Here is a 17,854-nt window from a genome sequence, read left to right on the forward strand (position 1 = left end):
GAATGACTCTTCTACTTCGTTTTATCACTTCATTTTCTGTTTACCAGGAGGATGTAATCTCAAGTGAAGCTGAACTGGGGAAACAGTACTTTAATGTAGCTCTGAGCCCTTTTTGGCTGAGCCCTCCTCTTCTACAGGACTGTCTGTTGGTCTGAGAATTTGGCTGGGTATTAGTGATGAGACAATAGAGATGAGAGAGACTATTTATCTTTTAATCTTCTGTCTTGGGATAAGATTATATTCATTTCTGTATGTCAAAATGAATAATTCTTTTATTTTTTCCCTCTGGAACTACAACTACTCTTAACACCAACAGGTTTGTCTAGAGCTGGAAGGGAGGGAAGAAATGTGTTTGGAAACAAACTGCCTTTCACTTATTCTTACTGTACTCTCTGATAGAAGATATGGTGTTCCATAAATGTGCTTCTGTGCAAGATCATTCTTGGATGGTATTAAGATAATATTAAAGGTAAATTGTCATTAACTTTTCTGTTGCGCATACGTAAATGTATGCTGCCAGTAGCTGGACAAGGAAAGAGTAAAAAAATTGTACTCAGCAAAATTAAACTCAGAAATAATTACTTAAGTATATTCTTATTTTCTTTTTATTCAAGATTCTGCCATTTTCCTCCCAGCTCCATGCATGTCTTTTGTAACCGGCAGCCCTCATAACCACTTCACTGGGATCAGCCCATTTCCACAGAATCCCACATGCATGAAAAAGTGCTTTACTGGAATGCTCTCTTTTTTTCTTATTATATTTTTTTTTCAAATAACTAGCAAAATGAAACTTCAGAAAAACATAATGTGTTAAATACAAAGTCCCCAAACCCTGTGGGTCCTTCCCCTCTAGTCCAGCTTCATACATCAGCAGGCTTCCAGAGTTATTTCTGGTCTCAGCAAGTAGTCAATTTGAAAATCACTTCAAAGCAAAAATGGGTGATGGTAGTCAGAATGTGCCTTGCAGACTCTGGATGAAGATGAAAAGGGAACTGAGCACTGGATTTTGGCTTCTGAGGGTGTTTTGTGAGTTGCCTGATAAAGTGGAGGGATCAGCAAACTGATTCCCACTGTTCTCAAACCTGCTCCAAGTACGGGTGTAGGAAAGTGGAAGGTATATCCAAGCATAAGAAGCTAGTTCTTTGTTTTGGAGAGACTGCATATCTGCTTAGTGTGATATCATGTATATATAGCACATATTTCACTTTACACATTTCTGATTTCAGGCTAAAACCCCAAAATGCTGAGCACTGTTTTTGTTACAATGTAGAATCACAATCCTCTTTGAACAGGAGGTACTTCTTAAAGAAAACATCTACCGGAGGAAAAGAAAGCCTCATGCGTACTTGGACCCCTGCCTTGTCCACCTGCTTACAGCTGGTGGCTTTCCTCTGGTGGTGTGTGGTTGGCAGCCCTCCAACCCCTCTGTGGCATACGGCGCACATTCACTGCGTTACATTTAATGCAAAGGAGGGGGGCATTGTTGAAGAAGGCAGCAATTTAAACTGGTAGTTTCTGATCTCTAAAAGTCGAGGCAATTCACCTCACTTGCATGCTCTCTCTCCCTCTCTGCACCCCCCCTCTAAGGTAGAATCAGAAGTTGGTAACCTAAAAAACCTTATTAGACTCTTGTTCTTACTAGGTAATTTCCTATTTTCCTTCTTTTCATGGTGAAACAAAAAGTGCCACCTTTGGAAACACGGTGTTGCAAAATTGTATATTTGATTGAGTTTAAAAATTTTGAACTCAGTATCACACCAAAATCTTTTGAATTACAGGCATTAGAAGAGTCAATCAAGACTGCTAATGTGACTGACGACACTGCTTTGGACACTCATTCAGAGGTAGTGCTGCTATATGTCTTCCAAATCTCTATTTGAAAACAAAGACAAAGGTTAAATGAGTGAACTATCCTCCTTTTCCAGATGTGCTCCCCTGCCCAGCTCAGACAACAAACAGAAGAGCTGTGCGCTGTCATTGATGAAGTCCTACAGGACCCATTGACTATGGTAACCCACCAGTATGTGGAACTGACTGTTTCTCTTCCTTTCCTTTTGTCTCATCATTAATAAGTCTGTTCTCTGTTGAAAATAATTTTCCAGCGCCGATGTGAGTCTTCTCCAAGTTTTCTGCAGATGAACATGGAATCAGGTGTTGGCAAGGTAGGTCAATAAGCCCACCCACAGACCAAGGGCTCTTTGCAGATAGACACTGACGCAAGCAAACGCACAATAAAGCCTATGGCAACATTAAAGCCTGTCTCACCAGAAAGCTGCAGCTGAGACATGCAGCAACAGTAGAAGTGTCTGGTGGTTTAAAAGACATGGAAGGACAGAACTGTAACCCTGGAGGCAGTGCAGTCTTTGTTGCAGGATGTTTTGCTGAAGTCAGAAGGAGTTATATTATGAAAGAAAAACTTTATTAAGGCTTCAGAGGCTAGGATCCACAAGGAAGAAATTCTACATACTTTGCCTTCCATATTGCAGGGTCTCTGGCCATGTCCCAGATTTCACCTCATCCATGTGTCCTTACTACGGAGGAGGCAGTGTTTCTAGCTTCATTGTTTGGAAACTTATTTCAGAATATTTTTCTTTCCATGTTCATTATTGGTTTTCAATAGTGGGATAATTAAATTAATAAGTAGATTGCTATTAAGTGCTGATGTTGTTTTAACTCTGCACCTAACAGAAGGGGGATGTCTGCTACATCCATTTACCCTGGATAACTCAGAAACAGGTAGTGAGAGGCACAGATAACTTTCTATACTGGTGTTGAACTTCTGGTTTCATTAAGTTATATTGATGTGCCTTAGGGATTCAGAAGGATGACTATTCAGGGAAAGAGGGTCTTATAGTCAGTTTGCCCCAGGTAAACTTAAGTTGGTTGTGGTAGCTACAGGAAAATGACAATGACAGAAATCCAGCTGGAAATGGGAAGAAAGGGATTTTTGGCAGAGAAGCACATCAAAAATTGATGCATTCAGAACATCCTGCACAATGTCCAGTCCACCATGCCAAAACAGGGCACAAAACCAGCATTCCTGAGTGTCTATATTCAATATACACTTCAAATCTATTTTTCATTTTTGAAATTACTTCTGTCAACCAGCATGCAGTAGTGAATCAGGCTTCAGTCACCTGAAAGATGGAAACATGACAGTAGCCAAAGAAGCAGAGACTGTTATTGCGGGGATTCCAATGCCTGCGCTGAATCCAAAGTGGTTAAAATACTGCTATTAAGTTAAGCGATAGCATACAAAACCTACTTCCTTGGGCAACTGAGAATTGAGCCTTGATCAAATAGAAGCATCTGATAGCAGTCATGAAACCAAATAAAGGGGCAAATGGAGAGTTTAACCGGATGCAGCATAGGGACCAAGCTAAAGGTTGTGAGGACCTCAGGCTGAGAGAGCAAAATTCTTAAACTGAGGGTAAAAGAGAATCATAGACAGGAAGGAAAAAAGAGTGTCTGTTTTAAATAAATGTCTCAGAAATAACATGGACTAGTCAGATGAAAGCAAGTTCTTGCAAATAAGAACATGAAGAGATGCCATTTCAAGTTATCTTGTGAGCAAATGTAACTTATATTTTATGGGGCCACCACACCTATGGCTATCTACTAATAAGTGTTTTGTTATGGGAGTTCTGAGGGGTAATTTAAACACCATCCTCAAGAGAGTGGAATCAATGTTTTCGAGCAGTAAAAATGAAACAGTATTTTCTACAATAAACCTATCAAGCAAAACTTTAATATACCTTATTCTCATGTATCACATGAATCTTTCTGGAAAATTGAAGTTTTGTTGAATTTGAGCAATTAATAATTTGTCGCAATGATGAAAATCTTGAGTTACTCTGAGGAGTAGGTGTGTGCCCCTAATATATCTATTTTTTTTGTGCAAGGTGTCAACAATGCCGCAGAGAGCAGCTGGGCGTGAAACCAGATATGTAAGTACTTTTATAATTACGTTTTGCATGCAGAAATGTCTAATTTATCTGCTCTTGCTACAGTACTGGGTAGGTCTGCACAGGCATCTACTCGTGACATGACATATTGACTAGTAGAGAGAAGCGAGTACATTAGAGCACTGGCAATTGAGACTTGAGATGTCTTCCCACTGCTGTAAATCCATCATAGCCGGAATCTCTTCGGTGTGGTGTCTATTGATAATTTTACCTGTGTGAATATGATGTTAAATTTACTTTCTTCACACACTTCTCTGTTATTGTTTGCATCAAGCATGAGGCAACACCTCAGCTATCTGTTGTGGATGCTGAAGGGTGTATTTGTTTGGACTCAGCCTGCACTGTAGGGGGCTTGCTTTGGTAGAAGTCTTTTAGTTCTTTCCGATCCATCTGAATTTGGGGTTAACCCAAACTTTTCTCTCCAAGGTGTAGAGCTGGCTAAACCTCCATCATTTATCCTTAGATGAATAGAAGCTGTTGTGTCACATATACACACATTTCAACATGAAAATCTCTGTATTGAGTCTTCAACTACCGAAACATTAAACCAAATTAACACTTCATTTCTCACACACAGTTACTGCAGGTTTCATATTTTACTTACAAGTGATCTAGTCATGTGGTGAGAAATCTCCGTTTACTATTCATCATTCAACATTTCTATTGGACCTCAAATCAAAGCAGTGCTGGCAAAGCGGTGGAGGCCTTCTAGTTTTACGCCAGCACAATGCTTGACTGATCAATTCAATTTTGCTTCTTGGATGTGGTGGTATTCATATGTTATTGCATACTGTGATTTTTACTTGACAGAATGTGCTGGCTCATACTAACGAGACAAGACATCAGAAGGGAGCTTTTTAATGAAATGAAAGAGTGTGTTTCAGAGGAAGTCTGTGAGAACAGAATATATTAAATACCACTCCAGAGCAGATGTCCAGCTCCCAAAACTGTGGCTGACATATAATAAATTCAGGCATCCAACTTATATGCCTAGGGATACAGTTAGGTTTTCTTTGCTGGCATAGAAAATCACCCTTACAAACTCTCCCTTCCCAGTCTTCCATGGAACTTTCTAGATAAGTGAAACAAACTAATATTTAAAAATACATTTGGGGATAATGCAGGGGATTATTGATAGGCTAACATTTCCTATAAATTGTACAAGCATGTTGAATTTTTTGTGTGTCAAAACCAGACCATGGTGTCCAGGCTGTGCTGTGGTGGCTGAATTTGGTGGATCCAGGCTCTCCTGGACTCTGCATTGCTGCAGTCTGCAGCAGAGTCTTCTGAGGGACAAGACAGATGTCCCTAACAGCTCCCATATGTCATACAGTTCTTTCACCCTCTCTTGCTCTGCTTCCTTGGTAGGACATAAAAAGGATATTTCTGTCACAGCTAATAAACCATATGGTGGCTTGTCCTCTGGCCCTTAGGGTGAGGGCACACTGATGGGATTTTCCATAGAATTGTCTTCTCCTCTTCCCCTTCCACTTCCCTCCCCTCAAAGTGAGCCCCCCAGCCCAGCACAAGGGTGGCCTCACCCCTTCAGCTCACTGAGTGCTCCATGCTACCATGCAGACCATGACTGAGAACTGTCTGGAAGAGCGGTAGTTGGTGTGGACCAATGCGTGCAAGGGATGTGCTAGCCATTAACTGGGAAGGACCTGTTCCTGAGCCTCTGTGTTTGCTGGCTTGTTCACGAAAGGAGATATAGTCCAAGGGCCAACGTTTCTTCTTAATAGGTACGAGTTGTCTGTTTTAAAACAAGATGCTTATTTTGAGACAATCTAATGGTGTCTCTGGCATAAACTGGTAACTGGGTAATGTATGGACACTTATCATAATATCAAATAGTGAGTTCCATTAAGAGGTCTGTGGTGTCTCCGAATAAAGATTTCAGCCATCTTTTTTCACAAATCTTTTTTTCCTTTCAGAAGTAGGCTTTTAGTTTATTCAGCTTAATTAATTTTACTAGAAAGAATTAAAATGCTAATTTAGTAATATAATTTTCTTAATTTTTTTGTATTCATGGTGTCTGATATTGAGATGTTTTTGGTTAAAAGGAAAGCTTTAATTTGTTTATGAGTCATGCTGAAGTATTATTTATAAACATACACATATAAATGTATATGTATGCACACGTGATAATTACTTCAATAGGTTACGTGGAGTAGTAGACTATAAAATTATGTTGAAATAGCCTGCCATTTAACAATTAAAATGGAATAGATTTAGCTTGGGCTCAATTCCTTTTTGACTTGCATTTCAGAACCCTTTAAGGATGTAAATGATTGTACAAATAGCAAGGGACTGTATAAAAAGCATGGGAAAATGTCTGACTTCAGTGAAATTACAGCAGTTTGTACCATCTGACAACTAAGTACTACAGTTGTCATTTAGCAACTTTTTAAACTGTATGGTCTTTGATTGATCCCATTCACCATTTTATAATAGTGCGTCTCTGTTGGCTTTAGGGATGATACTGCTGATTTGTAAAAATGATATAATAATATAATCATTCTCTAAATATATTTATTTTATGGCTATTGAGTGACCTAATACATGTATTTAGTCATTTTGTTTCCATATAATTACTGTCACCAGCAAAAGGTTTCTTAACTTTAATTTCAAGTTTCAAATTCTAGCAATTTATAGTTTTGTTATTTAGCCTACTTACAACTATTTTAAAAATAATTTCTCATGATTAATTGGAATAATTAATTTGTGTATTATTGTCATTGACACTCTTCTTGACAGTTTTAAAAAAGTCTTTTTAAAGTGTTATAGACATGACACAAATGAAAAAATGAGAATGTGAAGCAGCTAAAAATGCTTCAGACATACAGAAATGAGTGGTTTGTCTTTATCTGTGGTCTGCTGTGCTTATATACATTTCAGGCACCACTGAAGTGAGAGAATTTAATTCCAGCCTGCTAGTATTTGTAGATCATTCTGAAGCACGTTGACATCTTTAAACTCACAATGAGATTGGTCATCACACATGGTTAATGGTATGAAAAAGAATCCCTAGTACGAAAGCAAACATCAGTAAAACCTCTAGTTTATGCTGTCAAGGGCAGAAAATGTACTTTTTGTAGGTTTAGTGCTAAATCAGAGCTACCCCTGTGTTGGTGGGAAGGTTTCCTCTGCCAGTGGCTGTGTTTAGAGATGTGAGTGCTCTCAACAAGGAGCACAGTCCTCCACCATGGCTTGTGGTGACGCTGTTCTCACTGTCAGTGCAGGCCAACAGGTCCAGGTAGTCATTAAACATCTTTGTTTAGCACTTGGAAGACCACATCCAGAGTTCTGTGGCCAAATCTCTGCAAGGTCTTTGTCACAGGGGAAGAAGGGAAGAATATATTCTTCCCTTTCCGAATGTGCTGGAATTGCTTTTCTGCTTGAAATGGTGAGAGGAACTTACAGCTGAGTTGATACAAATCCAACTGTAGTGGTCCTTCTGCAGAGGGTGCAGGCTGTAATGGCACCAACTTGTCTTCTACTACATCTAACCATTGCATCTAGTACCTTTTTTACCACCGTACTGAAGAATATTCACATTTTAGAGTCTCAAGGCCTTCAAATCACACATCAAAGAAAGGCACATTATCTGTACAGAAACACATTGGGTTATCCAGTGGAACTCTTACAGAGCTTGAAGGAGCTGATTGGAAGGATCAATGCACCAGAAATTCTGAATCTCACCACTGTGTGGGCAAGTAAACATGTGGCGCATGGCTATTTAACATACACACACAAATACTTTGCATTCATCACATTTAAACTTGATCTGGAAAATAGGGCTTCTGCTGTTCAATGTAAACTTAGGAAAAAAAAAAGTAATACTTGAGTAGGATTGTTCTGGTTTTCATAATGTAAATTCAGAAGGAGGAGAAGGTTGGGTTGAGCTCCCAGAAAAATTGATAGTGTTAATAACTTTGATGCTGCAAATTAATAGACAGTGACAGGCTCAGAAATATCAGGATTTATGTTTTGAGATTAAATGGAGATGAAAAAGTGAAATTTTGTTGCACTTGGAAAAAAGTATCCCTGAAATCTTAACAATAGGCATTTATATTTGATTATACCTAGAAATAAACTGGAAATGTCAGTATTTTAACTTCTCTTACCAATTGCATGTCACTGTATCAGTGGTAAAAGCTTCTGTACCTAAGCATATTGCTGTCCATGGATTTTTCTTCTGTCGTTACTATATCACTATGCTACTTTATGTAATACTGTATATATTTGCCTCTTTTGCAGGCTAACCTTTACAAATCAGCATCTATGGTAGCAGAGAGCCAGCTGGTATGTATTACACAGCTGTGATAAGCTGTTTTTCAAAATTTGCACTTGCAAAAAATCTGAATTACTATTTACTTTCTTAGTCCATTGAAAGAAGCTGCAGTCAATATCCTTCTAACAAACGGCATTGCTTCTACAGAGCTAATTGCCTTTTTCTGTACTGAATACACATCTATTTTAAATACCTGTAAATCCTGAAGCTCCTTGTAAAGCTATGGACCAAATGACAAAGTAGAGTCTTGCTGAATCTTGATGTGTGTAACATTCTGTAGAATCTACTGCTGGTTCTTGGACTCTTTTAGTATTCCACTTTTACAATTTTTTTGTATATGTTCTGGCATCTATTTTCTTAAAACATACTGGTTTAAAGCAAAGTTGGCAAAACTAGTGAAAAGCAAGGGTAAAATCAAATAAAGAAAGGGATTATGCATCAGATGTTCATTTTAGCTCTGATCATAATTTAGTTCTGTTGGAGCCAAACTTTTTGAACAAAGGTCAGAAGACAGGTCATGGAGCCTGTCCAAACGATGGTAAACCACTAATGAATTCTTGGGGAAAAAAAGAGATGTGGATGAGAAATATTTCCCATTGTATTTCAGCTAATGGAATTGTAAGGACTTCCTGAATCAATTTCTACCATGTAGTAATCTTTACCACTTCTTTCATGATTTTTTTCCAGTTACTCTTTGAATCTTGTCTACTTAGGTCTCCACAACATTCTGTAGCAATAGGGTTTACTTCTTAATTATGAATTATGTGAAATACTACTTTATTTCTTTGTTTTAAACTTACTACTTGACTTTGACAGTTCTTGTACCGAAACAGTAAATAATTGTTCTTCCTTCACTTTCTAAATAATCATTTTCTATGTATTGACCATAATACTTTACCAGTCACCTCTTTTTCATACAGAAAAGTCAAAATTATTTAGTCAGTCTTTGAGAGGTTTGAATACTGTCCAATATCTTTGATGATTTGTATTGCTCTTTTCTATATCTTTTTCAGGTTTTTGTTTTTGAGACTGGGAGATTAAAACCATAAACTAGTCTTGTCTAGCTCTGAACACAACGCTTTGTATTTACAAGATGATGTGATAAGATTCTTCTTTATTTTTTTCTATTCCTTTCCTAGCAATTCCTAGTAATTTATTTAGTTCTTACTTGTATTGAGCAGTAAGCCAATGTTTGTGTAGAACTGTATACAATAAATCCAAGATACATTTCCTGAGTAGTGAGAGCTAGTTTCTGAGCTAACTGGTTCATCACTGCATGTGTAAATTCAGGATGTAATTTAGTTTTTCCCTGTGAAATGTATCAATGTTGAATTCAACTAAGTTTCACCTGCCTTTTTATCATTCATTCACTCAGTATCATAAGATCTCTCTGCAAGTCTTTGCACTGATATTTTGTCTTTACTCCCCTGAATGATTCTGTATTACCAGCAAACTTTGTCACCTTACTAGCTGCAGTTTTCTAGCCAATCTACATCCATAATTCAAAGACCAGGTTCCAGAGAAAGTCTCTGAGGAACTCTGTTCCTTACTTCCCTGCACTATGAAATGTGAACATTTATTCCAACCTTTTCCATCCTATCTTTTAACAGGTCCATAGGAACTATTTGATTTTGCTCTGTAGTAGCTTCATTTCCTTAGTAGACTCTGCTGAAAGCCCTTCACCAAAGCCTTTGGAAATCCACATGCAGCATGGCTGTGCATCCACTGAACTTTATAATCTGTGCAGCCTTATTTTGTCGTCTCTGGTCATGCATTTTGGCACCAGGTGGGGAAAAAAAAATTAATACTGAGCCTCACATAAGACGGTCTGTTGATTCTCACTTTATTTCATCTAATGTGTGTTCCTAGATGTCAAAAGATCCTCGTATTCTAGTTTAAACATAACCTACATCTGCTGCAACAGCCAGCTTTCTTGTCTCTGACTAAATTAACTTTAAGAGATTTATCAGACGAGTGCCCTTTCAAAAACCATTCCCTATTATTTGTTCAAATACTAAATCTGTTCTGTAGTGTAATTTGTTCCTACTACTTTGCACAGCTTGAAAAGTCACATAGTGATTTGTGATTCCTGGTCCTCTTCAGGATCCCGTAGTAAAACCTGCCCCGTTGTTGCCACTTCTCATTCTCTTGGTACCGATTATGTCTGAAGGAGTAACTTAAATACCGCAATTCATAATGTGGCAATTTCACACTTGAACTGCTTTACAACTTTCTCTATTGCTTGCACTTTATTTGTTCATTTTAATAATTTGTTCTCAAATCCATCTTATTGACAGTCTGTACACTGTAGTCCAGACAGTTCCTCCAAATTGTTTCTTTGATGGTGTGAGAACCTCCTTAAGTCTTCCTGTGAGGAAAGCTGAAGAGAGGAATCAATTTTCAGCCTTGGTCTCCTCTTCTTCATGCATCTTCTTTATGTCTTAATTGTATCTACTGGCCCTATAGACTTTTAGTTGTAAGGAAATTTAGCAACCTTTTTCCTCAAAGTCTTCCTTGGCCTAATATATGACATTTTTATATCATGGGCTAGATTTTATTTCTTTTTTTTTTTCTTTCTCTTTTTTTCCTCTAAACTGTATTTGAATACAGCTTTCTGTCTTAAAAGCCCTTTCCTCCTTATTCCTTCTTTCACTTCTTTGCACTGCTCTTTGAACATCCCAGTATTACTAGATCTCTTAAAGTCTTCTTATAGGCTGATGCACAGCTTCTCTGAAACTATTGTCTTAAGCAGTATTCTGGTCACTTATAATCATTGCATCCTTTTGGTAGCTCCTTTGATACTTTTTGCCTCTTTTTAAAATAACTATTTTAATTATTTAACTATATATTTTATGTCATGTGTTTCAAATTGAAATCACTACAGTAGAATTCTTGTGTGTTTTTTTTGTTCAGACAGCAATACTGTCTCTGAGTGCATTGTGACTGTTTATGAATGATTCTTCAGTAGTAACATTTTGACTGAGAAATTTTGCAGTATTTATGATTCAGCTAATTACTTCTCCTCTTGTGGAATCTCTGACTAGCTACACCAGGGACTAATTATTTATGGTGACTAGAAATGTATCTATACCTGTCAAATATGTGACTTTTACCCAATGGACAGGAGAAGCATTGGGCATGCCACTATGACTTATCGACAGATTTTCTATTCTTTTAGAAGATGACTATGAATGACTCATGATAAAAAAGTGTAAAGCCATACCCTGCACACCAACACTACAAAAAATATTGCCACTGCCATGAACTATAAATTATTTTTTTTTATATTAAGCAAATAAGACAAAATTCACGTGAGACCAGTCTTGCATACCTTGGTACTATTTTCCTAAGGTTTTTTTGGTTCAGACATTTTAATGCACCAGTCATTCATGGTTTTTGAGTGTGCAGTGGAAGGATTTATCAAAATGTATTTAAATACATAAATAGTGGGAGAGAAGTCATACATATTTATAGCAAATAAAGAATTATATTTCTGTATTTTGTAAGCAGGCTTAAATGACAGTAACAAAAAGAACACAGTGCAGTTTCTTGCAATGAGGAGGGTTGTGGGTAGGTGTTGTAATGACTCGAGGGTGGACAGAAGATGAGTTCAAGCATTTGAAGGAAGAAGTATTTTTTCTCTAATTAATTAATTTTAAAGCCCACGTATTACTGAGATTCCTGTATTTCCTGCATTTAAAGCTGTTAAGCCCAAAGCTCCGTGAAACGAATTAAACCACGGTTGAGAATATGACACCTTAGGAATTATAGCATGTTTGCTTTAAAGTAAAACAGTATTAAATTCAGCATCTTTTAAGAGCCACTTCAGGTCAGAATGGCATCAAATATAGCGTAGTTGTCAGGTCCAACATAAAACCAGGCATCATGTGCCCATCTGTCCACCTAAAATAATTGCATGGCCTTTAAGCACTGGTGAATGACTTCTGGAAGGCAGTCTTTGCCATACTTTCTCAAGCACCAAATTTCAGTCACTGCTGAAGTGAAATGTGTCAGTTATACAGAAAAGTGGTCCATACAGTGCCATCACACAATAAAGTAAGAAATGAGATTCATTATGTACCAAAGGAAAATGTGAGTGAAAGGAACTTAAATGTGCTAAAAGGGTTTCCTTTTAAAAGAAAGAAAAGGAAGCAGAGGGGGAAGCAGAGAGCAACATCAGTGCTAAGGACTTGCCCTTATCCCCCTCCCTGCCTTCAGCCTGGGCAGTGAGCTCCCTTTTCTGGTTCCAGACTTGCATACTTGCTCCTCTGCTGGTCCCAGATCTGCAGCAGAGGTGAGTGCCTCCTCCACACTACTCTTACTTTGTGTCTGTCCCTTTTTTCCAGCTATTGAGGAAAAGGATCATCCCCTTACTGCAAGTAGAATGGAAAAGGACTAAATCCATTGATTTTAGTTTTGGCTTAGTTTAGCACAGAGTCAGTGGAAATCATAACACAGTATAGTATCAGACATCATGTTGGAAATTCAGCTGTTTCTTGAAATGCGAGTATTTCGGTATGAACAAAAATAGACAAGTTGAATTTCAAACGGATGGCTGTCCTTGTTGTCTGTGCTCTGGTGCATGACCTGCTGCTGCTTCAGCATGGAGATGGAGAAAATAATTATCCTACTCCTAGGCTTTTCAGTGATGTGAATTATTTACTATTTAGCTGGAGGAAGAAGAAATCCTTCTAACCACAATTATATGCCTTCACACTTTCAAATGTACAAAGGAGAACTTCATTGTGGGCTGACACACTGACTGGAATATTGTATTGCATTTTTGCCAGTGTAAAGCCAGCACAAGGGGAAAATAAAAATGCCCTAATATGTTCAATAACATATTTCCCTTTATGAAGACTGATTTGTGGCAGAAAAGAACTAGAAGAGGAGTATTTTAAGGAGTTTCACAGTTCAACTAGATAAACATCTATATCTATCTTGTTAGGGCAAAAAGCATCTTTTTGCTGACTGTGGAACCTGCAATGATCCTTGACAAGGGAGCCAGTTTCTCACTGTTTGAAAGCAGGTGCTCTCAACAGTTTAGAGGCTCAGGTGACTCTGGCTTCTCAGTGCTGACAGAAGATGACTGCATTGGCTGGGGCGTACTGCGATGCATACTTGCCCTGTCAGCTTCAGGGTTCATTTCCCCAAAACTAATGCATTTGTTGGAAAGGACTGGGAATAGTTCCTTTCCATGAGGGAATTCTTTGATTTTCCCATTTGAATCAGAAGGCTTCAAAGATTTCAAGAGACTATTTGTACAGGAAAGTTGGGTTTAAAGGTTATGCAAGCAAACAGATAGACTCAGTGCTTGCTGTTTGTCAAGTGAGGTCTGATGGACTCAGAGCAGAAAGGAAAGGAAGAGGGCAGCTAACTTTTATCCCAAGGCTAGCTCACCTGTTTTATAATACATTTTTATCTTATTTTTTATATAATATTTTTATCATTTTAAATTGATAAATTTATCTGATATTTTTCTTGACCATTTGTCTAATTGTCTCAGAGGTAGGCTGCCTCAAAACAGCACTGCATCGAAAACATATTAAAAAAGCCAATTCCTTGTTAAACAGTAAGAGTCAATTTTCTCATTTACAGGAAAGTTGTTCAGATACCCAGAACAACTTAATGTCTGTAGTGACACAGCACCATAAAGAGTGACTGCAGTCGTTGCTAGCTGTTGAAGAGGGATCTGGTCCTACATACTTTGGGGATCTCTGAATACTCTGTATGAGTGCAAGTGACAGTGACTTGGATAGGAGAAACACGGGACTCAGGATTTTAGACCTCTGCTGAGAGGAATAGGATTGCGACTGGTAACTTAGCTATCAGTTTCGGCAAGATCTCAGGGACAACCAGTGTCATAATAACAGCAGAAAAAATTAGAGATGAACATCCCCATACGCATGCTGATGAGAAGTTCAGTCTTCTGAAGCTTTGAGGCAAATATGCAAGGCTCATTTTCATACAGCCAAAATACCTTCTGTCCCTGAAGAAGGGTGGCCATTTCCATCCTACCTATTGATAGTAGGCCCAGCCTATCCTCCTATTTCTGACTGTGCACTTGCTGACCTGGGCCAAAACCATGCCAGGGAGCACCCTGTTACTGAATCACTACAACTGATTAGGGGCCAGCTCTGGAGCTTGTGTCTTGGCCCTGTGTAATTTGCTAATAGAGCTATAGCCATGTGACAGCAGCATATTGCTACCGTAACAGCCTTTACCATTTTTCAGTGCTGTTGTAGAAGACCCACACTTCCCTTTGCAAAACTAAGTCTTAGCTTGTTTCTCAGCAGTGTCAGCTGTGCCACCCACTATCAAAGAAAGAGTTTAAGTTTTTAGTTTTGGACCAAAAATTTTATATATCCTGTCAGGGAGTTGATGAAGTATTTCAAATTCTGGTTGCTGGCTGATATCTGCCACTCTGTTAGCAGTCAGACATAAACAGATGACTCAGTCAGCACTTGAGTGCACAATTTTGTTTAGAAAATGCTTCCTTTAAAAGCATTCCTACAGCATGTTTCTGGAAGAGGTTTCCTATACAAGCAGAGTAGCTTATCCTTGATGATTTCAGGTACCTCAGTGGGCTTTTAATTGAATGGTTACATGGTGTGGAGGAGTGCCAGAAGGCCACAGGTCCTTTGTCTGTGTAATGATGACTTGATAACAACTGTAGCTTTCTTGTTGTTTTTTTTAATTTATCTTTCTGTTGAAAGCGAGGAGTCTTTCACTTTTGCAAACTCTTCCTTGGAGAGGAAAATAAGTATTTTATGGTGAATCCTACAAAGAAACAGTCATGAACTATAGAGTATAAATTCATTAAATGAGCAGTGCATCTTTCACTAAGTTGACCTCAATGGAAAAGTTTTTAATGCAATTTGGCAGTTATTACTCTTTTTTTAAAAAAAAATTAGTATCACCTCATAGCTGAGGTTTTGCTTTTGGTTGAATATGTTTCTTATTTGACAAAGCAGATGAAAGGGTGTCAACCTGTGAAAAGGAAAGAGGACAAAACACAAACCTAAGTGAAGATATTTTGCTGCCTGGGTCTTGCTCTTCCCAGGTGTGTTGTGCTTCTCCCCACCTCTGCCACCTTCACCTCAGCCTCTGTCCATTCGAAGTGCAGAGGCGGAAGCACAAGAAATAGGGACATCTGCTTCCTGGACACTTCCCTCTGATGGGCACCCCTCTTGCCCTATCCTTGCTGGATGCCTGCAGGTCCTGTTTTAAGGTGATCTATAACTCGGTTTATAGGATACATTCAGCAATCTCAGCTGCATCATTGTAAGCTTACTTTCACTGTAAGCTTCTATTTTTTTCCAGACTGCTTAAGCGTATTGCTCTTGTAAATAGGCAGCATGGTGTTATTAAATGTACATAGTCTAAATCTTGTAAATAAATCTCATAGCAGATCAAGTTTCTTCTTTACATTTTGCTACCCTGCTGGGTACTGAGGATGGAAAGTTGTGACAGCACCTATTTCTCAGTCCCAGTTGGGCAAGCTGCCCCTCTGGGCTGTAACTATTGAAGGACCTCAGCAGCAGTCCTGCTGTCATCTGTATCAGTTGTGACAAAGACTGCCCATTTCTTATGGGGTCATCGTAAAAGAGGAGAATATAAATGACTAATTTAAAAGTTTAAATTAAATTACAGCCCCCTTCAGGACTTTGGTAATTACCAAATTCCAGTGAAAATGTACACTTTTTTTCTTCCTTTTCTTTGCTTACCAAATGAGTTGTCTATTTTAAAAATATCCCTTAGCCTCTGTTCAGAGTTTATGTCACAATTCATCATGTCAGACTTTACTGTAAGAATTCTGAAAATCACAGATGTGCTAAATTGACAAGTTAATTGTCAATTTTTTGGTTGGTTGGTAGCTAATGAAGATTTTTTTCTTGATTAGATAATGAGATTTGTCTGAAATGAGGGGAATCACACATCCATGCTGATTAAATTCTCTAAAATTGTACTTTTCGGAGTGAAGTCTTAAAGATACTGTTACTTAGTCGCTGAGGTGAGCAGCTCTGGTGCTGGCACCATCAGCAGAAGAACACTCCAGTGTGGTGCACAAGGGGGTTTCCCCAACCTGGGAAGCCTCAGGGGGAGCCAAGGGAGCCCCCAGGACCCCCAGCTTGAACGGCAGCCTCTGACAGGACCTGGGTGGGGCCGGGGCAATGGCGGCCAAGCCCCCCACACCTGTAAAACAAGCCCTTCGGGGGTGCAAGCAACCAGGAGTGCTGCAAAAAGGGCAGACAATCAGGGCATGATGCAGCAGTTTGCATGGCAGGGCATGCAGGAAGGGTGCCAGAGCCTTGCCTCTTACACCCAGGGAGCATTGGTACCCACCTGGCAGAAAGCCATGGCCTCTCTCAGCTCAGTGCCCACCACGACTGACACAGGTGCCAGACAGAGCTCCGGTGGGAACCCGCTGCCACCCAGGTGCAGGGCCGCAGGCGGTGCCCTGCTCTGACCCCAGTGCCGACCGGCGGCAGCGAGCGCTCCCATGGGAGCTGCACCCGGGCAGAGGGGATGCTCTGCTCAGTGGCAGCGCTCTGGGGAGGGGGGAGGGGGCTGGGGAGCACCAGGGTCAGGGAGCCAGAGAGAGAGAGACACTACTGGGATCACACCCTGCCTTCCTGAGACAGCCCCAATGGGCAGACAGATGCGTGACGGGGGGGATTCCCTATCCTCTCTCTGCCTGGCTGAATGCAGTGACGTAGGGGACAGGGGGCAATGGGGACAAGTTCCTGCCTGGCACAGCAAGTGTGTCCCCTCTGTGGCCACCGCACCACCCCAGGTCCCCTCGCACAGCTGGTGTGAGGCTCAACAGGCGGCACTGAGCAGTAACGAGGAGGGTGGTTCATCTAGCATGGAGGTGTCGCCCAGGCTAAGTTGGCCAATGCCCTGGGTCAAAACTGCTTCCGTGAGGTAAAAAAGACGGGTCATTGCCATCGGAGACTCCCTGCTGAAGGGAACAGAAGGCCCCGTGTGCAGGCTGGACCCACTTCGTAGGGCAGTCTGCTGCCTCCCTGGGGCTTCCTACCATCCTACAGCCCTCAGGTTATTGTCCATCATTGATTTTTCAGGCAGGCAGTGATGAAGTTGTCACAAGAAGTCTGCAGGCACTCAAGAGAGACTTCAGGGCATTGGGACAGTTGGTTAAAGGATCAGGAGCGCAAGTGATGTTCTCCTCTATCCTTCCAGTTGCAGGGAATGATAAGGGAGGAAACAGGAAGAGCCAGCAGATCGATACCTGGCTCTGAGCCTGGTGCCACTGGCAGAATTTTGGGTGTTTTGGTCATGGGTTAGTTTACATGATACCAGGCCTGCTGGCAACAGGTGAGGTACTCCTGTCTCAAAGTGAGAAAAGGATCTTTGCACAGGAGTTAGCAGGGCTCACTGAAAAACCTTTAAACTAGATTTGAAAGGGTAAAGGGGAAAAATCCAGGCTTGCTAGAGAGAAGCTTGGGGGCAGCATGCTGATGTTTGAGGGACAGCATGCCAGCAAGATCTGGGATGGAGATCTATGCAGCAGCAAAGTCCCAAGTGTTATTGATGTGCTAAAAACTATGAAGCACCCAAGAATGGCCAGGTA

At 40.0% G+C, this 17,854-nt stretch overlaps 1 protein-coding gene across 1 annotated transcript in view; it reads left to right on the forward strand.

Annotated features, from left to right (window-relative positions):
- Positions 1-17,854, forward strand: part of LOC119150106 (muscular LMNA interacting protein) — a 63,303-nt gene that overhangs the window by 11,885 nt on the left and 33,564 nt on the right. Inside the window, exons 2-6 of the mRNA XM_037392323.1 lie at positions 1,779-1,844; positions 1,926-2,009; positions 2,103-2,162; positions 3,903-3,947; positions 8,226-8,270. Coding sequence (XP_037248220.1) covers positions 1,926-2,009; positions 2,103-2,162; positions 3,903-3,947; positions 8,226-8,270 — 234 coding nt within the window. The 5' untranslated portion in view covers positions 1,779-1,844. The remainder of the gene's footprint in view (positions 1-1,778; positions 1,845-1,925; positions 2,010-2,102; positions 2,163-3,902; positions 3,948-8,225; positions 8,271-17,854) is intronic.

This window comes from Falco rusticolus, chromosome 6, assembly GCF_015220075.1.
Source record: "Falco rusticolus isolate bFalRus1 chromosome 6, bFalRus1.pri, whole genome shotgun sequence".
NCBI lineage: Eukaryota > Metazoa > Chordata > Aves > Falconiformes > Falconidae > Falco > Falco rusticolus.